At 45.5% G+C, this 20,117-nt stretch overlaps 2 protein-coding genes across 12 annotated transcripts in view; one reads left to right on the forward strand and one right to left on the reverse strand.

The window, feature by feature from the left end:
• The window catches only part of NDST2 (N-deacetylase and N-sulfotransferase 2), a 126,620-nt gene extending 114,653 nt beyond the window's left edge, over nt 1-11,967 (forward strand). For all 6 annotated transcript variants that reach the window (XM_041405173.1, XM_041405177.1, XM_041405172.1 and 3 more), the window contains 8 exons: nt 2,736-2,918; nt 3,721-3,817; nt 4,897-5,020; nt 6,472-6,646; nt 6,876-7,046; nt 8,381-8,490; nt 9,949-10,051; nt 10,201-11,967. In XM_041405173.1, coding sequence (XP_041261107.1) covers nt 2,736-2,918; nt 3,721-3,817; nt 4,897-5,020; nt 6,472-6,646; nt 6,876-7,046; nt 8,381-8,490; nt 9,949-10,051; nt 10,201-10,326 — 1,089 coding nt within the window. In that variant the 3' untranslated portion in view covers nt 10,327-11,967. The remainder of the gene's footprint in view (nt 1-2,735; nt 2,919-3,720; nt 3,818-4,896; nt 5,021-6,471; nt 6,647-6,875; nt 7,047-8,380; nt 8,491-9,948; nt 10,052-10,200) is intronic.
• A 128-nt stretch (nt 11,968-12,095) lies between these two features.
• Nucleotides 12,096-20,117, reverse strand: part of ZSWIM8 (zinc finger SWIM-type containing 8) — a 60,257-nt gene continuing 52,235 nt past the window's right edge. For 2 of the 6 annotated variants that reach the window (XM_041405171.1, XM_041405170.1), the window contains exons 25-26: nt 19,764-19,942; nt 12,101-18,601 (exon numbers count right to left, since the gene is read on the reverse strand). In XM_041405171.1, the coding sequence (XP_041261105.1) occupies nt 18,398-18,601; nt 19,764-19,942 (383 nt within the window). In that variant the 3' untranslated portion in view covers nt 12,101-18,397. Of the gene's footprint in view, nt 18,602-19,763; nt 19,943-20,117 lie in introns of all 6 variants that reach the window. The other 4 variants (XR_005952710.1, XR_005952709.1, XR_005952708.1 and 1 more) reach the window with 4 other exon arrangements.

A 20,117-nucleotide genomic window follows, 5' to 3' on the forward strand; every position in this document is an offset into this window, starting at 1 on the left:
TGTTTGCACAGTGACTCAGACTTTGCATTCCTTCCCCTTGCTGATAGAGTCATCTCAGGGGCCTGATAGAAAGCTGGCCAGCTCTGCAGCCCCAGCAGTGATCCATAGCAGCCTTGGAGCAGGCTCTTCCAGTCCTTTCTGGTGCTTCCAGCTCCCATTAAGTGACGTGGATGAATCTCCAAGCCTGTATGTGTGTGATTAGCTCCACAGTGCAAACAGATGATGTTTGATCTTCTGACTAGTGAACAAGGTCTGATGGCAGAATAGCTGTTGATCCTGAGCACAGGCTGATTGCCTCTCGCAAACACTTCTGCTCACACTGAGCAGGCTGGTTACTGCTGTGCCCACAGCTGCTGCTATTGCAAGGGTGCTCATGCCCTTCTGTTTCTGTATGCTAGGCTCTCTGGGACCTTTGCTCTCATCTTTCCTCAGTGTGAAAGAAGGGAAATCACAGCACACTGACAGTAGATGGGAAGGGAGAGGAGGGGGGGTGTTACTTCCAAGTCAATCTGCAGTCAGTGGATGTGGATGGGAGGGAGGGAAGGAGATGGCCCTTGAGTGTAGCTTATGTCAGAAGTAGTGCTCAGAGCTGTTCTGGCAGCAGTAGCTGTGATGGGGCAGAGCAGACTGCCAGGCCTTGTTAAACAGTGCACATGTTACAGGCTGTGACTGCACACTCAAAAGTCCAGGGAAATGGCTCATCGTCTGGGTTTGCCTTTTCTTCTTCCAAATCCACTTGTTTGTGACTGTTTGCAGGTGGTAGCATTACCTGTATGAGCCATTTTACCAAATGTAGTCAGTCTTGAGACACATTTGCTAACTTGGAGCACATGCAGGCTGGTTTATTTATTGGAAGTCTTGAAGGGGTCCCAGGTGGTCTCCTTTGTCCTCCCTGCTGCAGTATTTGATTTGTGCCAGTGAGACAGATTCTTCGTGCAGCAAATTTTTCCTCTCCATATTTCATCAGCAAGTCAAAGGGATGAGGCATATTTTGCTCACAGAACCGCCCTGATGTCTCCCAGAAAGGGGCAAAATACAACATGAGATGCATCCCTTTGCCACCATGCCTTGCAGTTACACAGATCTTTCTGTCCTCTGCTCTGTGTTGTATTTAGCACATCCTTCTTGCATAACAGCACCGAGCGCATGCTGCTCTTTGAAGCGTAGGTGCCAGAGCCTGTCTGGCAGGGCCTCTCTGTCAGCTCAGTAGGGAACCAGAAGTGAAAAACTCACAGGCAGACAAACATGATAAATCTTGATCTCCACTTACTTTCCATGTGTCCCAGAGTCTTACCAGTGTTTTATGTTGCCTACCCAAAGATGCTGGGTTGTGAGCACCTTACGGACAGAATTAGATTTGTTTCATAGGGTCTTGGGGATGGCTCATGCACAAAGAGCTACTTTCTATCAGTACCTCTTCTCTTGCTGAGACCAGCCCATGGTGACACTGGGCAGAAAACTGAATTCAGACTTCTTCAGTGCCAGCAAATGTCTTCATCCCAAGACCATCTGTCTCCTGCTTCCCCATTTTGCTCTTTTCCTACTGTGAGTGGGAAAGCCATTCCTGCCCCCTGCCAGGGAAGCCTGTCATTGCCTCCTGACCTTACCTGGTGTCACCAGAATTGAACCCAGTACCACTGCTGTGACTGAGGTAATTTTCTGTTCCTGCACTTGCAGACACTGGGCAAGGAGTGCTAAATCAACTATTCCTCCACTGGCCTCAGTGTTCTGCTTTTGTTTTTCTAACTTCTAGCCAAGGTGTGGTTTATGTCTGGCAAAGTGCCGTTGTGTTATGGGCATATTACTAGGATGCTAAATTCCATGGGACATATCAAAACCACACACTAGAGTTAAGCTGACAAGAGTCCTTCATGTTCTTTTCCAAAAGTTAAAATAATGAAAAACTGACAGGAGGAAAATGTATCTGCTTGAGGGAAGAGATGGCTTGGCACAACAGAGATGGTGCACAACCTCCTGAGCACTGCAGTGCTGAGACAGCTGCCATGGCTGAGTGCCACTTTGCCCATGGATGTTAAAGCTTGGGAGGACAGTTTTCAGGGGCTGCCTGTGCTGAAGGTTCTTGCAGGCTAAAACTTATCAGCTGGTGTCTGTTTCTAGGACAATATCCTACTGCAGTGTCTCTTTGCAGTCCCTGTTCAGATCCCCAGACACAGATTTTAAAGTGGGAGTTGCCAGTTGTTCCTTTACATTTGAGATGTCAACTCCAAAGAGAATGAAAACTGATGGGCTGTGGGCCCAGGAAGGACTCCTGTAACAACCGTCCCTGTGCTGTGTGGCCTGGCCTGCAGTGTGGTGCCCCCTCCCTGGCCTTCTGCCCTGCTGTAGCAGACTCTGCAGCTCAAGAGGTTGCCCTGGCTGTGCCTTGGGGAGGAAAAGAGAAGCCCCTGTTTTCCCATGAAAGAGGCTTTGCAAGGTTTTTGACTAGTAGGGAGTTACTGACTAAGCCTCGTTCACCTAAGTGTCCTAGAGCCACTTGAATGGGATTTTGAAACTGTTATCATGACCCTGCACTATTCCCAGGGATTACTGAGAGGTTTGTGATCCTCCTCTCCTGAGTTCTTCTTGTCTTCCAAGCACTGTTTCCTGACAGATGGATATTTGTCAGCCAAGACAGTCTTGAGTTGTGAACAGCTTCTTGCTGACCATGGAATCAAGCTAGGAAGAAAGAGTTCTGTTACCTGATTTACCAGTATCCCATGTCTTTTTATTTTCAGATCAGCATCTTCATGACACACCTATCCAACTACGGGAATGACCGTCTGGGACTGTACACTTTTGAGAGCCTGGTCAAGTTTGTGCAGTGCTGGACCAACCTTCGCCTGCAAACATTGCCTCCAGTCCAACTTGCAAAAAAGTACTTTGAAATCTTCCCGCAGGAGAAGAATCCCTTGTGGCAGGTGAGAAGGCAGCTTTTACTGCTCCTAGTGATTTTGTAAGGGATGTATCCCACATTTGAAGTGTAACAAGACTGCTGATTCAGAGTGCAGAGGGGTAAAGCATAAAGCTTTTAGGTTTAACTTCTGTGGCTTCAGGCTGCCTGTGGCAAATGGCAAGGTGGAAGGGATGGGGAGTAGGAGCAGTAGGACACAGTCACAACGTGAGCTTAGGGACAGGGATTGACTGTCATACATGACCAGGGGCCAGCTTGCAGGCATTTGGGTCATTAAAGGGCTTGTATTAGAGCAAGCTGCTGTGAAATGTAAAGTGTGCAAGCAAGAGCCCTGTTTGGTGCTGGAGGAGCTTGCAGGCATGTTAATGTGATTAATCTCAAAGTAATTTCACACTGCAGAATTCATGTTCATTAAATAAAAACATGCTTATTCCATTTTATCCCAGTGCAGCAGCTCTCTGCATGGTAATGAGCAGATGAAATTAACTGAAGGTGATAGAGTTGTCTGTCTGCCAGAAGTTCACAGTGCTGAGCTGTGCTGTCACGGTGGCCCAGCCCAGTATGGCTACATAGGGCAAGGCCTGTGGTTAACACTCTCAGAGGGACTTCGGATCCTGTGTCACTGGAGCTTTTGAAAATAGTCCCCAGTGTTTTTACTTAACACTTGATGCCTGGCAGAGCAGCAGTGTGGCTCTGAAGTGTTCTTCTTATGCTAATAGCATTTTCCCAAGAGGACTGGCCCTTCCAGCTTTTCCTCCCCTTGCCATTACCTTCTGTGGTAATGCTTAATCTCATCACTTGTGCTACAGAATCCCTGTGATGATAAAAGGCACAAGGATATCTGGTCGAAAGAGAAAACATGTGATCGACTCCCCAAGTTCCTCATCGTGGGACCTCAGAAAACTGGTAATGTGAATACTGTTATATAGATTGTGGCTTCCATCTCAGTCTTGCAGAGAGCTGGAAAGGTCTGTGCTGTAGATCTGTATGGCTGCCCTTTGCACTTTGTCAGTACTCTTACCCCCTGGCACCGTGCTTGGCTTGTCCTACCTGTTTTGGCTTTCCATGTAAGCTCAGAGAACCTGTGACCTTAGTGTGTCACAAACAGGCTGTCAGCAGGACTAAGCACACACACTTAGCAAACGTTACAATGAATGTTCCCTAGTGCTTTTATTGCTGCAGATCTGTGTACCCACTGCTTGCTCCATGTCACTGTCATTGGGAGGGAGAGAAACTCCTTTGTCTGATCTCTGTCACCACGTTTTAACTGCTGTGGCATTGTGGTTGGCAGTGACATAGCTGTATATACTGTACTGATGAGTTCCCTTCTAGGCTGGAGAGCAAAATCTCTTCAGCTAAGACCCACTCTTCAAGCCTTGGCTTTCTGTGTAATGCAGTGCAATAGCAGTACCAACAATCCACAGCAAATGGTGATCCTGGACTTGGAACAAAGCTTGTCCCAGGAGAGCCGCTGTCCCCTGGCTGTGTCACTGGGAAGCTCTGATGGTGTGTGCGCAGCATGAGCCCTCCTGTATCATGACCCAGGCTAGTTGCAGGTGGCTCAGTAAGAGTGGGGTAAAGAGAAAACATCTACAGCAAAGGCAGGACAAGGCATCTCTGGTGAAATTCTCACCCCAGGACATTAATGTTGTCCCTAGCATACCTCCTGCCCAGGCCACCTCTCATGTGGCAGGTTTGCATTCTGCCACTTGACGGTGTGGCTGTGCCACTGGGCATGGGAGTAGCTGACGTGGGTGGCAGATGTCTTGTAAAGGAGGCAATGCATGAGTTCAAATGTGGATTGAACTTGACTGAGTAGTGCTTGGTGTCACTGCTGTTGTAACCTGCATGCGTTACGGGGTTGGTCAGCTACAAAGGAGAGGAGTGTGCCCATCTGGGAACTGTTTCTTGCAGTGTAGATAAGCCTTTCATTCAGCCAAAGCATTATGTGTGACCCAGGTCCCATTAACTGGTTCCTGTTGCAGGCACAACAGCTGTGCACTTCTTCTTGACCATGCATCCAGCTGTCACCAGTAACTTCCCAAGTCCATCCACCTTTGAGGAGATCCAGTTTTTTAATGGCCCCAACTATCACAAAGGAATTGATTGGTAAGAGACCTGACACATGTTCTTCTGTGATATGGTGCACACATGTTGCCTTCTCCCAAGTCTCTCCGCCTCATCCTCCCCCTTAGCAGCTTCTCTGTTTCCCAACAGCAGTTTTCGTGCTTTGCTCAGTGCGTGCTTTCTGTTTTCCTGGTAACCCAGCTGTGTAGTCCCAGGAGCAGCACAAGTAGTTTCTCATTTTACTGACTCTTTGCCAGGAGAGTCGTAGGTATGATTTAGCTTTAAAAATTCAGCAAGTCTTTGTTGAATGCACTGCTGTCATGAAGTTACTTTTACTTTGACATGCAAAACAGACAGCAGTGTTCTCATTACAAAGTTCTTCATGGTTTCAAAGTTAAAACACATTATACTGGAGGGGAAAACTTCCCTGCTATTGTTCTCAGGCCTTGACACTTAGAACTGTCATTGTGCTCCTTGTGCTGACTCCAGTATCCACATGCATACCTTGGTGTTTACATGTAGAAGTTTCCACCTGGCAGGCAAATTCTAGCATCACCATGGCACTATTATGCCACTGTGTTTCTAAGGAGAGTTTAAAGGTGTTTCTTACTCAAAGCAATAGCTTTGGCTGACAGTGGCACTGGCCTCCCTTGTGTGTGGCTCTGAGGGATGGCTGTGTGGCACAAAGGCATTATGGGATTTCTTTACCCACAAGTTGTGGGAGATGGACTTCTCTAATCATTTAGGGGACTTTTGAAAAGATACTTGAAGATGGTTAGTACTTGAGCAGAGCTCACAGAAGTCAAGCACTACAGAGCACTTGCACTAGCTGACAGGTTCGAAAGTGAAGGCTTCTTTCTATGTGCATCCCCTGGGAAAGTCCTCCAGATTGATCTGAGTGTGGCACCACGTGGAAGGGGAGAATCTTTGTATTTAACACGGAATTTTTGTTTGTTGCACAGCTTAGATTTGCACACATCAGCTTTCCAGTGCTTCACAGTCCCCAGCCCGTCTTACCCTCTTACACTGTTAATCAAGTATCTTACAGTATCCATGTTACTCATTCAACAAGCTCCTGTGAGCTCTTTTCCATGCACCTCAGCTAGGGACTGAGGTACAACGAGACAAATGCTTTAGACAGGTTTAAGCGAGTGGTTGGTGACAAGGCAGGCAGGCAATTCTGACTGTACTCTTGTACAAAATGTCTTTCCTGCTAAAGCTTACAACTGAGACCTTACCCTCAGGTTTTTCCTTCCACTGCCCAGGGACTTGGGGAACACACTCTCAGCAAAATACTTTCTTACCTTTGTATCATTTCTCGACTTTCTTTGTCATGTGCCACCACCCCCTCTGCTATGTCTGCACTCCTTTGCATTACTGGAGAGGTGCAATTTTCCTGTAGCTGTGTCTGTTGAAGAGGAGTAAGGGCATCGTGGGGCTGTGGCTTTTCTTGTTGGGCCATGCTGCTCACCAGCATCCCATCTGTTTGGCAGGTACATGGAATTCTTTCCCATTCCCTCCAATGCCAGCACAGACTTCATGTTTGAGAAGAGTGCCAATTACTTTGACACAGAGGTGGTACCAAAACGTGGTGCAGCCCTGCTGCCTCGGGCCAAAATCATTACTGTTCTGATCAACCCTGCTGACCGAGCCTATTCATGGTATCAGGTAACTTCCCTGCACTGTGCTGGGGGTAAGGGCCACAGAGATATATCAGCGGGGGGAGGTAGAAAGCCCATGGATGTGCTTCCCTGGAGGAGGCAGGTTCCCTGCAGGGTGTGGACAGATCCACAAACAGAGGCATTGCTGGGTGGCTGTGCTGAGTCATCGGGGTCTGCGCTGAGAAGCGCAAGGAGGAATCGTGTTCCTGCTCCTGAATTCAGCTTGTGTTTTTCAGCACCAGCGTGCTCACAATGACCCTGTGGCGCTCAACTACACCTTCTACCAAGTGATCTCTGCGAAACCCCAGGCCCCGCAGGAGCTGCGCACCCTGCAGAGCCGATGCCTGTTCCCCGGCTGGTATTCCACTCACCTGGAGCGCTGGCTGACGTACTATCCCTCTGGGCAGGTAGGAGGGGTTCTTCTGCAGCCCCTTGCAGGTGTAGTGTGGAGGAGAGGGGAACAAACTGATTCATGAGCATGTGCTCCCCCCGTAATTTTCATTTTACCTTCTTTCTTGTCTTTTGGAACAAAAGCCACTACTTCCTTTCTCCTGTTATGAGTGGGTAAGAAATCAGGCTTGAATACTCCAATTTTGCACTTTATTGCATTTGTAAAAGGAAATGAGTGCATGAGGATACTGTTATCTCCTAGAAGGCTCCACAGTACTGGAAATTTCAGCAAGAACAGCAGTGTTAGCACTCCCTTCCTTTCATCTTGGCAGTTTGCAGTCCAGGGACTCTCTTCAGGCTCAGAAGGTCTTCAGCCACTTGCTGTGGTTTTGTTGCTTTACAGAGAGGCTCGTGGACTCTGCCTCTTGTTAGTTCCCATGTTGTGAAGCCTTTAGCTGTCTGCTGAAGGGAAAGTTCACTGCAGAGATGTCAGGATTCGGTGGTTTGTGTATAAATTTGCAAAAATGCAAATGAATAGAGTGTAGACTATTTTGATCTCTAAATTCTGAAGAGGTTTCTAAACTAAGATATCTATCTATCTATCTTTGTCTATATATAGATATATGTGATTACTGTGGTGAGTCAGGATATGTTTTTTCAAGTTCTTTCGGCTGCTGGGGTTATTCTTAAGACAGTCTGTAATCCAGCAGAGGTTTATAACGTCCATTTGGTCTCTTATTCTCTGCCAAAGCAGCAGAGCCTGAACTGTACATGACAGATCTGTCAAGACTAAAAGAGACATGGTAAAGTATTCTTAGGCTTGTATCTCATTGCCTTGCTATTCCTGGAGGTTATTGCTGTGAATAATGATGGAGCCAAACACACACCTCCTTGTTCTTACTGCAGGTCAGTCTTCAGCTCACGTGACTTTTGCTCCGTTCTATTCTTTGGAGTAGATAATTATTAGCACAAATGTTGTTCTTTGTCTATGAGACATGCAACAGGAGAATACCTAGCACAATGGCTGCTGACATCCAAAGAAAAAGGGTTTCCAGAGACAATCTGTACATGCTGCTCGTGGGCCCTAGCACTTAGTTACATGGCATTTGGCCAAAGACAACTTTATTAAGCAAAGCCTGTCATGATGTACTGTTATATGGTATTTGTGGCCCATATCATAACTTCTCTATCTCTGGTGACAAATGGGCTACATCCCCCCCAACTGTGTTTTCTAGAACAGACAGATTTTGGCTGCCTGTACACACAGGCCAGGGCAGCTGGAGATGGAGGAAGCTCACAGGTGTCAGTCAGCACAAGCTGGCAGAGGCTAAAGCAACTGTTCTCTTTTCAGCTTCTCATTGTGGATGGTCAGGAGCTGAGACACAACCCTGCCTCTGTAATGGACAACATCCAGAAGTTCTTGGGAGTTACACCGCTCTTCAACTACACCCAGGCCCTCAGGTAGGGAAATAACTCCATTTTGGGAGGATGCTTTCTCAGCCATGAAGCCCGTGATTGAAAGAATACTTTTTGTCTCTGATCTCAAGATCTGCCAAGATTTCACAGCTATGCCTAACCCTAAAATTAGATTCAGATAGCATGAGATGCTTTGTGGAGACTGGAATCACACCTTGGTGTTTCCTGAAATTATAGGGGAAGGACAAGGTTCGGACACTGTCATGGAGAAGAATGCAGTTGTTCACAGGAGTAGCTATGATGTTTTTTTCCATTTGGTGTTTGTATTTTAGAAAAGGTGCTGGAATTATTAGCACTCCTTATGCTTTCTGCTATACCTGTATCTGAAAAAAGTAGAGGAGGTATGATAAAAAATGTGTGACAATCTGCTCATATCTTCACCCAGATGGAGATTAGGGCCAGACTGCACAGTTTTGAGGTAAAGAGCCTGTTATTAAGAGATGATATGGATTTGACAGGTGCCTAGAGCTGTCTGAGGGAGCATTAGCAGAGGCACCACCTCCCTGCTACACTTAAAGGATGTTACTGAGCTGTGGCTGTGATCTTGCCCACACTGCATGTACAGTTAATGTGAATAGATAAGTGCTGCTGAAGGTGTACTGTGGCCATACCAGTGTATAGTGGAAACTCTGCAAGCCCACTGAAGATGCTGAATATTGTTTTTTGCAGCTGAAACCTGTTTTCATATCTTCTCTGCTGTCACAGCCTATACCAGCATGCATGTAGACACAGAACAGTTGCCCTTTCCTTTCACAGTAAAGAAAGTAAAGTAATTCAGTTCTCCCCCTACAGCTGTTTCCAAAGGGGTAGCACACAGCTCCTCAGGGAGGAACAGATTTAGAGAAATGTCAGGTTACTTGAAAGCGTCATTTACTGCGGCACACGTGCTGATGGTGAATGGAGTATCTGCAGTAGAGGTACTGCTGGTACCCCTCAGCCAGGGTCAGAAAATAAATGGGATTTGTCAGCTTGCCTCCAGTTTCTTCAGGGGACTTGCTCAAACCTCAAGCTCACCTCTGGCCAGCTGAAGTGACAGACCAGGCCAGATCTAGACACGGTTCCCAGCATTGCCTCATGTCTGTTTTAGCAAGAAAAGAAACACTTGACTCTTTATAAACAGTCAGGGGATTCTCTAATACTCAGCTATAGGGAGGAGATTTAAAAGAATTTACAAACACCAAAAAACTGATTATCATCTTTCCCCCCAGCTGAACAGACAAATTGTGTAACCATGTTACATCTGAAATTTGCACAAAGCTGAAACTGTCATGTTTGTAATAGATTTCTTGTCAAAGTAGTCCAGTGTTAAAAATTCCAAGGAACCAATATCACAAAATAAATAGGTAAAGCACTGAAATAGGAAATAACTATGGAGTTACTTAATTTCTGCTGCTGCTAATTTGATATGTGGCTGTATCTTTCAAAGATAAATGTCTTTTTCAGATTTGATGAAGCAAAAGGATTTTGGTGCCAGCTGCTAGATGGAGGAAAGACTAAATGCCTAGGAAAGAGCAAAGGAAGGAAATACCCTGATATGGATTCCTTGGTGAGTAGCTGTCTCAAATCTCTTGGCAACAAGAGAAGTAGAAACAGCAAACCCTCATGGATTTTCCTACCATCTGTCCTGGATGACCTGTGGAGCATGTGTTGAGGGTAACATCTTTCAAGCTCATGTGGTCTGTTTTTTCCACACAGTCACGGCTCTTTCTAAGAGACTTCTACCGGGAGCACAACATTGAATTATCCAAGCTGATGAACAGGCTGGGGCAGCCCCTTCCAACCTGGCTCCGAGAGGAACTGCAAAACTCCAGCTGGAGCTGAGAGGGACTCCCCAGCCCCCAGTGCCATTGGGATGTGTGGTGCTCCAACGTGTGCTATGATGCCATCTCCTGTCAAGCCAAAACAACTGGACAAAGGAGCAGAGAATGTGCATGTGGAGTCTTGCCCCACCCTTGGAAAGGGCTGCTGCCCTGACACTGCCTTGGGGCATAGAGTGCAGGTCACATTCTTGAGTATTAATGGTGTGCTACTACAGTTCAACTTTTACTTACAGGAAGGATTTGAAATGCCTGCCCTACTTAGAGCAGGGCAGAAAGCAGAGTTAACACTTTGTGTATTTTTAAATTACTTTTCTCAGTCTATGAAACAGGCACAAGCTGGAATTAATGTATTACTTCTCTGAGCCCAGAAGTAAAGGCTGAAGAGGGGAGACAATTGAGCCCACTGCTGAGAAAAGAGCAGCAGCCTAATAAAAGGGGAATCTAGTGCAGTGAAGCCAAGCTGTTATCCGTAATCTATCTGGCACAGTGAGGCCCAAGAACGCCTTGTTCCTGCCCGTGCCCATTGCTTACAGTGCCCCTGCGTGGGGATGGTGGGCACTGCGGGGACAGGGAGGGACAGGTAACCTTGCCTCTCCTCTGCAGTGCCTGGGGTGTGATACAGTGTCTGGTGACTCTGGTCAATGAATTGCTTTGTTACCTTAGAGAAAAGATTTGCCACATGTGGCAAGTATTTTCCTGCAGGGACTAAAGACATTTCAAAACATAACGAAGGAGCAGTAATGTCCCTGTAGAGCACTTGGGAAGTGTGTGTAAGTGCAGCAGAGCAGCAGGGGGTGGGGGGGAGGCAAAGCTCAGGTATTGTAAAATAAGGCTGATGTTGCAGCTGAAAGTAGGCAATTCAGTTCCCCCTAAATGATCAGCTTAAAAAAAAATCCAACAGTTCCAGCACCCCTACCACACAGTCCAGTTGCTAGCACTGTTTAAATGTTCTTGCACGCCAACAGTCCAAGGAGAAAAGGAAAAAAAAACCCAGTTAAAAGTATTGTTCAGCTATAAAGGGATGGCTTTGCACCAGAAGTGGTTTCCTGCGCCTAAAAGGGGTTTCTGCATATGGTAAAGTAAGTACACTAAGGTACTTTGTCTCCTCCTGCAGCTGCTGGATAATTATTCTCAGAGGAAATCCTCCATCTTGGTTGTATATATTTTCTTTGACCCCTCCTTCCCAGGCACAGGTGGTCCTTGGACGGTGCTGCAGAGGGGCAGGATCCACATGAAGTTATGGAAACTTCCACAACTGTCACAAGCCACTTCTCTCTCATCCAGAGAGAAGTTGCTTCAACTGAGCTTTTCCATTGAGCCTTAGGTATTGTGTATTTCAGAATGAATGGTGCATTTACCATTGTATGTAAATGTATATAGTATGCAATATAGTATTTTATTTCATGTGCCCTTGGAAAGGGTTATTTTGTGCAGCCAAAAAACGGATGGAAAGACTAGAAACCCCTCTCTCATTCCCATTAAGAGAGAAAAGCCTAACTTCCTGCACTTGATTCATGTATAGCATCATTCACATTGAATGATAATGAAGAAATTCTTGGCTCTCGAAACTGAGCACATGTGTCTCAATAAAGTCTAGAAGTAGTAGTAAGTGGAGATTCAATAAATGTACTACTTATTTTTCTTCTTTGTGATGATTTGGAGTGGTGTCATGGCCCCTGCGCTGCTACTAGGGTAAGAAAAACTGGAAATCCTCCTCCAGGCCTTCGAGCTGGTATTTGGAAAGGCAACAATGGTGTTTCACTTACATTTGAAACAAGGCAGAAGCAGTGTGCTACAGCTTGCAGCCAGCCTGGAGTTTGAGATTCATTCTCACTGGTTTGCAACAGCGATGACTTTGGGGCCATTCTTGGCTATTGCAGTTGTTTCCAGCTGCTGTGCCTGCCATAGCAGAGCTTGGCTCTGTCCCTCATGTCCAGGTGTGCCTGGCACAGCAGTCCTTACAGTAAAAACTGGAAGGAAAACATTGTTTGAGTAGTCATGCTTGTGAAAGCATTGTAAAACAGTCCTACAGCTCTCCCTCCACCAGACGCTTCACAAATAACCCTGGCAGCAGCAAGGCATTTTCACATGCTGCCACAGGAGGTGGAGGATCCCAGGATTAATGATTGTGCTGCTCCCTTGAATGTTTTCCTGCTCTTAATTCATGATAGATCGTCACACAATCACTTCATGCTTTACCTCAGACTATGGTACATCTTTGAGGAGAGGCCCAGTAAAAATAAATGTGGTGTGAGGAATAAATGTTGGGAGGGGCTCAGTAAGTCAGTGTTACTTTACTGGTAATAGTTTGTCACTCAAGGCAGCAAATGGCAACTGTGGAGTCTCATTAGTTCTTCCCTCCCCTGGTTGCTTAATTTCTGGACTGCACTAGTTCTTACTGCTTATGCTAATGACAAACAAAGCACCTGCTATGGACAGCTCCAAATACAGGATGTCCTTACCTGATGAAGAGCTGTTTTCAAAGCTACCTTTCTCTGACAGCACATGGATGCAGAAGCTACCTGTGTTCCAGTCATCTCTTCAAAGCTGTGGAACCAAACACTGCCTCCTAAGAGAAGCATGTATAATATCAGAAGCTCTGTGATATCAAAAAGCCACCAACCCCCATCTTTTTTTAGGGAGAGACACTGGGTGCTAGGTACTGACCCATTTGGCACTAAAATATTCCAGATCCTCACACTTCCAGAGTAGAAACAAACCTCACCTTCTTGCCTCACTGCTGTGTAGCAGAAGTTCATGGTAACCAGTTCACTTCTAAGACAAAGGAAAATGATAAGCACAAAACAGGACCGTAAGAGGTTTTTTTTGGTAATGTATTTAAAAAAAACTTCTTTAGTCTCATGCAACTCCCATTTAAAAAGGAGTCATTTGACCCAGGAATCAGAAGGCCATGTGATTCTTATAGCCAGGTGCATGAAAGGTGAAAACTGGCAAAACAACAATAGGACTCTCTTTGTAGCTTGTGCTTGTAAACCACCTCAGGAATTCATTTAGGAAGATACTTAAAAGTTGTCTGCTGCCTCTTTCTAGTCAGCACAACATTCAGGGAACACTGGCATGAAATCTCAACTATAGGATGAAGACCTCCTAAGGGAACTGAATAATTTCTCTCTAGGTGGCAGCATGTATCACTTCTACACAAAAAGCTGATGACTGAAAATTGCAATTTTCATTGGATGACAGCACTGCAAAGACAAATATTCCTGACAGAAACCTGCAGCTCCTGGAAGTCAGAATAACACACAGAAATCTAACAAGCCACTTGATCAACCTCACCCTGATGTTTTTCAGCTCTTACACTCGTTGGAAAGAAAATCCTTTGATTCCTTGCTGATCGTTTTGCTGTATCAGTAGTAACATGGCCAGAAAAGTAATGATAAACAGGTCCAAACGTGCCAAATGAATCAAACAATGCTGATCCTGAGGGACTCCTGGCTGACATGGTGCAACTGCACACAAGACACCACCACAGTGACAGCCAACACATAAAAGTGTTTTCAGGCTGCCTGAGTACAGGACTCCATCCCCCATCACACAGCAGAACACAGATAGAACACTGGTCCCTTCTCTCCATTTATCAGTTTGCTTGTTCCTTTTTTCTTAAAGGCTTGTGGGGGTTAAAAACCACAACAAACCAAGTAATATTCACTTCTGAAACACTCAGCAGGCTGTTTTGCTACAAAAAGTATTCCTGACACTCATCTCCACTAGTCTATGTAGAAATAATCTGTTTTTAGCTTTAAAATGTGGCTTTCTTCCAAGACTTGGTCATTCACCTTTCTCATCTCCATAGCTTTGTCAGCTCTCACATCTCTCCACAATGCTTGTAAACCAGCAGGTCCATAGTGGTGACACCATTGCAGCAATCAGAATCCAGCTCGTGGTTATGTCACTTACAGTGACAGGATCATGAATCAGGCTGGGCCATAACCCCACAGGTCACTGGAAAAGGTGCTCTTCAGGACTTACAGATAAAAATTCTTGGCCGACTTAAATGAGGCAATGTAAGAAGGACATGGAAGGAAATGTCAGGGACCCAGTCCCTGTTCACAGTGCATGCTACGTACATATACCAGATATGTACTAGATTCAATGCATTTCCACCATTTTCCCCTTAAAACTCACAACTCCTTCATGGCAAAAAAAGGAATTTTGCAGTGCAGCCTGGACAGCACTGAGTAGTTATGAATACTGTAACTGGGAGCACACAATGCCCTCAAGATAAAAAGTCACTTGTTTACAGAGTACAATCAGTCTTTACAAGAAGCAGAAACACTATTCAGTAATGGCAGCTCCTGACAGCACACACACTTCATCTGCATGGTGCCCTCAGGGAGAGCACTCACTAGTCCTCAGCTCAAATGAAAACCCTCACCCAGAACAGCCCCACCTGCACTTCCAGCTTCCACAAATTAATGCTACTTTGGGAGAGGTGTGTCCACCATCCTGCCCCAAGTGCAAATACTCTTAAAATGGAAACAGGAAGCAGAAATGAGTTCAAAAGCCACATTTGAATTATTCTGGGGGCAAGGAGATAGTGAGGGGGAAAAATAAAAACAAACAAAAAAAACACCAACCAAAAGACCCTGCCTTCACCATAATCATGGTCAATGGCACTTAAATTCAGGCACAGAAAGAGAAAACACAAAATATTTTAAATAAACTGTAGTTGAAAGCCATTTGGTCTATGGCTTCAAAGGGTTTAAAAGAAAACTCCTATGCAGTCATGGTGAGCAAATGCTGAGAAGTCCTGATGGCCCAACCTTTTACTTTCTGCACCTCAGTTCAAAAAAAAAAAAAAAGGGAAAAAGAAAAAAAAGAGAAAAAAAAGTCAGTGGTAGCAGACTACTGTAAGAACATATCTCTTTTGGCACATCCTTTTCCCAGTCACATCCTGAAAAATTCATTTTTATATGCTGCCCATCTCTTAATATCTAGGTAAGAAAACTACAACTTTTCTGCCTCATAGAAAACTATTCTAAATTTATGCCATGTTGTTACAGCTGACAACTTTGACCAAGAGGTGGTGAAGAACTTCATTGGTACTTCAATGCTTACCCCATTTCCACTGACTGAGGTTTCCAAGGTTCCACAGAGCACTCCAGCACTGTGTAGCAATAGCCAAGCTGCTGCTAAATAAGGTGGGAAAGTGAAAGCTGTATTGTGCTCCAAAATACCACAGTTCCAGGCTTGATAAAAAACACACACAAGCAAAAAAATTTTAAAACTTAAGTTTCAACACCTCTCCAGAAGGCTAGTTCTGAATAGACTCTCCAAAAACCAAAATAAAAATCCCAAATAAATAGTACAGACTGTAAACAAAACGAGATAGGGGGCTTTTCAGCTAATTACAGCCATACCTCTTGCCAGGCACATCATTTCATTAAAGGACAGCCCAAACTCACCTTGTTCATGGGCTGTAAAGACACTGAAGTTCAAAGGCAAATACTGTTCTGTTAACTCATATTCCTGGAAAGAATATGAGTTATATTCTTATATTCTTTCTGAATATGCCTCCAAAAGAAAATTTTCACAGGCAAGAAAGATGGTAATAGGTGAACATGTCCAGGGATGGAGACATTTCATGTGTTGCTGGGAAAGTCCTAGGGAACATTTACTCCAAGTGAAAAAACACGTGTTAACAGAAAAAGTAAATTTGAGTTGCCTGCAACCTCTTTTACAGGTCTTCTTCTGAAATGTCTTTTCAGAATTTCTAAGCCTATATATGTTTCCCACTCCTGGAATACTGACTGACTAACAAGACTGCAGTGGGTAATAACTGTTCTTTTTTAACAGGAAATGAATGCTTCTGGGGCCATCAGGGCTCATCCCATCTCTTATAAAGGAAAAATACCTCAATAACCTCACAGCCACATGGCAATAAAAAACATCATCCTCTCTTTCCTCACTTTCTTCTGTCCCTGCTCAGATATATTTCATGGGACTTGGCTCAGGAACAACAACAAATTACCACACAGTGGTCTGACAACTCACCTGCTCAGGGTGTAAGCGTATTTTTCCAATCAACATCTCAGATGAGGCTCTGACATTTCATTTCCCTATTCAATCCAAATCCTTAATGCTACAAGTCACTTCTGCTCCTGATATTCAGCTCTTTTACCCATTTCCCCTCTGCTTCTTTCCGTCTAAAACATGCTCCCTTCTCTTCCACAGATTTTTCCCCTATAGCATCAGAAAAGATTAGACTTTATTAGACAACTCATTTTTCCCTATGCTCCTTTCACACTTCTGAACATGCAAGAACCAGAGCACAGAAAGTGTTCTAGGAACCCAAACCTTCCACACATCATTAGGCTGTGCTCTCCAGTCAAATCCAGAAGTTTTGCCAAGTAACAGGCAGCTCATAATCAGCACAGACTTCAGTTTAAAAAACACAGAGCCTAACCCATTATGACGATCATCTGCATTTCTAGTTAGCATGCAACTAGAAATGTTATGGAGGAACACAAGGAGCTATAAGGACATCTTTAAATAGTTACTGTTGCACAATCAGAAGTAGAGGAACCTAAGCCATACTCTCTGACCTGTGCAGTACACAAAGCCAAACCCAAAGAGCCTGTTCATCTCTTTTGCCCTGTGCCTATGATTTACTTTATTCTTTAAGAGTATCATTGAAAATATCAAACAGGCACATATTTCTAACTTGTAGAAACGAAAACTCATTGGCTAAACCCAAGTAAGAAGCAAAATACATTACTGCTGAGAAATGGGATTCTTAGCATCCATGAGTCATTTAACTTCCACTTTAAAAGCCCTGAAATGTATGTGCTTATACACTTAAGCTATCTAAACTTAATTTTCTGCAACGCCATCCCTACTAGATATCTTTCATAGTCCACCAAATAGCTCTCCAAATACATGGGAGCAGCTGGTGTTCTGCACAATACTTGGGAAATACAAGGCTCTGCGTTATCACACATTATCAAGGCTAGAAAAGGAACCCAGTGACTGACAGAACTGTAGGAAGAATATCCCACGCTTACCACCAACTCTCCCAACACCCATCAAACATGTACCTCAGCCTCTGCAGGGGCAGGTTATTGTCAGAGCAGTACCAGGCAAGAAACCTTTGGGCCCCAGCTTGTGCTGGACTGCTGTCCCCAGAGCACAGCAGCCACCTACCAAGGCTCACAGGAGCTCCCACTGACACACAGCTGGCCAGCTCCTTCAGACTGCCAACATCATAGCAGAGAGAAGAGAGTCAGTCTAAGAAAACAAGTGTTTAATCAGGAAACGAGAAGAGAGGAGGGATAAGAAAGTGATTACAGGAGAGTAATACCCCAGCCAAAAGAAACAGGATTGTACAACTTGTAACAACCGGGATCAAAACATTCTGTGAGCCAGCAGTGCCCAGTGAGGGACGCTCCTGAGAAAGAGCTCAAGCACTTCTGGCAGTTTCCAGGCAGCTCAGTGCAGTCAAGGACTCACTACCCGAGCTCCAACCTCTGTCCTCAGCTGCTGCAGAAAGCTGCAGAGGTGGCCCTGGCCCTGCTACTCCAGTCTCAGCTTCTCTCACCAGGAGGTGCTGAAAGGGATGGAGGGAGCACTCACTGTGCACAGCAGTTCCAGCCACTCTCCAAAAGGAGATGGTGTGTGGAGTAAGAGAAGCTCATACAAAAAAAAAAAAAAAGTTTACATATTTATAAATGCCAAAATAAATATTTCAGACAGAATCCCCAACCCCTCTAACATGTGCGCAATCACACTGCAAACTGCTCGCAGAACAGCCTCCCAGGGCTCAGGGAAAAAAGCGGTGACTACACCACAGGGCAGCCAGCTCAACTTCCTTCTCATTTCCTGATGCTTCTCAAGCCTGCAGCCCACTGAGAAGGAGGAGGAAGAGCGAGCAAAGCAGAGCGCCAACACGCAACAGTGCTGGAGAGGAATGTCATGGTATAAATACATCAGATCAGTGGTTTCCAACAAGTTAAAACTAAAATAAAAAAGACACCAGAAGGAAGGATGGTGTAAATGGAACTACAACTATGTTGGGGGCAAAGGGTCGTGTGTCCGTGGAGCTCCACCTGATGTCATGGTGAGAAGGTGGTCATTTCCAGAGAGACCCTTTGCCACAGCTCCTTTGTCTGCTTGCTGCGCTTTAGGTTCTGGAGAATATCATTAAACTGCATCATGCCCATGGGAGTCAGGCAGAAGGCGCTTCTGGCGCTGCGGATGGCATTCACAAAGTCATCGTAGTCAGCTGGAGTGAGATGGATCAGCCGATGATGGATGTACTGGATGGGAAAAGGGAAAGAGCCTTAAGGCATTTGCTCACCACCCTCCTGCTGGTGAAACTCAGAAGACTGAGCTCCCAGAGCAATAGGCCACATGGTCCTGTTACCCACCAGTGCTGCCAAGACTCGCAGCTCTGACAGAGTACCTCAAAAGCAGCAGTGCTGTGTCCTACACCCCAGCACACCCAAGAGCAGTGCTCCCTCAGAGCACCAAAATGCAGCACACAGCATCAGCAAGTGTCCTCTATGTCATGAGCACTAATATTCTACCCCACCAGCATCCAACCCTCACAACCTTTCATTCTGCAGGTTACACCCAGCCTGGTCACTGTATATCTCCTTTGCTAAGGGACATGGGCTGAGTAAAGTTTACGCTAAATTGCTACAAAATATCTCTAGGCTTTTTACACTGTCACTTCTATCAGCTTCTCAAAGAAGGCCCCAAAACAGGCTTAGCTTTCGAGGTCAAATGAAGAAGTTGTCTTGTCTCAAAAATACCATCTAGGGTGATAGAACAGCTAATTCAATCTGGCCAATATGGCTGCAGAATCACCCTCTGGTGATTTATTCAAGAGAAGCAGGTATATGTGAGGTGTCTTGATTGCACTGTTTTAAAAAACAGGCAGCTTTGGTATTCCAGCTGGCTCGCTGAAACACTGGTTTCAGCAAAGCCTGGGATATCTGTGCTGGTAGCTGACCAAGCCATTTCCACTGTTGGTGTCAGCACTGGCACACCAGACAGCCATGCCAGGACTTTGTGAGGAAGGGAAAACAGGCTACTACTAACAAAAAAGTAAAAAGGATGGGCTAGGGACAGGGGTGGACATGAGGCTTGAAAACAAAGAAAGTTCAGAAGTTAAAAGGTACACGTAGCATTTGGAGTGAGAAAGAACACAACCACCCCAGCCTTCATGGAAGAGCACAGGAGGTGGAAGGCCTTGGCAGAGGCAGTACAGTGAGTTCTTTTGCATGCAGCCCCCATTCAGGCACGTGATATCTACTCCAGTCCCTGCTGAGGGAAAAGGCTGCATCAGGAAATGGACCACGTCAGCTCCCAGTGCCCAAGGCCCCTTCCCCTCTGCACATGCACACACAGGCAGCACCTCCAAGGCAGGCAATGGGCTGGCAGCTCTGACTGGCAAAAAGATAAGCCACACTTTACCTGCATATAGGCCTGCTGGCACCTCTGCACCAGCTGGTGGAAGGCTGGGGTGCGCAGGTGGTTGTGCACATGGGCAGGGTTGAGCCTCTGTAGAGCTTCCATGATGATCTCCTGGAGCACAAAAGGGCTCAGCACCCCCTTGGCAGCACCAACGCAAAACTGATGCACGTAGTTTACACCTGCACAGGAGGAAGTCAGAACAACAGTGCTAAGATAACAGACACACAAGAAATCACACTTCACAGTAAGAACCTGGATCTGGAGCACCTTCTCCATGTACTGCATCCTCCAGCAGGCTTGGGGGAGACAGTCTAGCAAACTCATGGGACAGAGAAGATTCTGCTATATCCATTA

The sequence above is a fragment of the Onychostruthus taczanowskii genome, unplaced genomic scaffold (genome assembly GCF_017590055.1).
Source record: "Onychostruthus taczanowskii isolate IOZ18803 unplaced genomic scaffold, ASM1759005v1 scaffold22, whole genome shotgun sequence".
In the NCBI taxonomy this organism is placed as follows: domain Eukaryota; kingdom Metazoa; phylum Chordata; class Aves; order Passeriformes; family Passeridae; genus Onychostruthus; species Onychostruthus taczanowskii.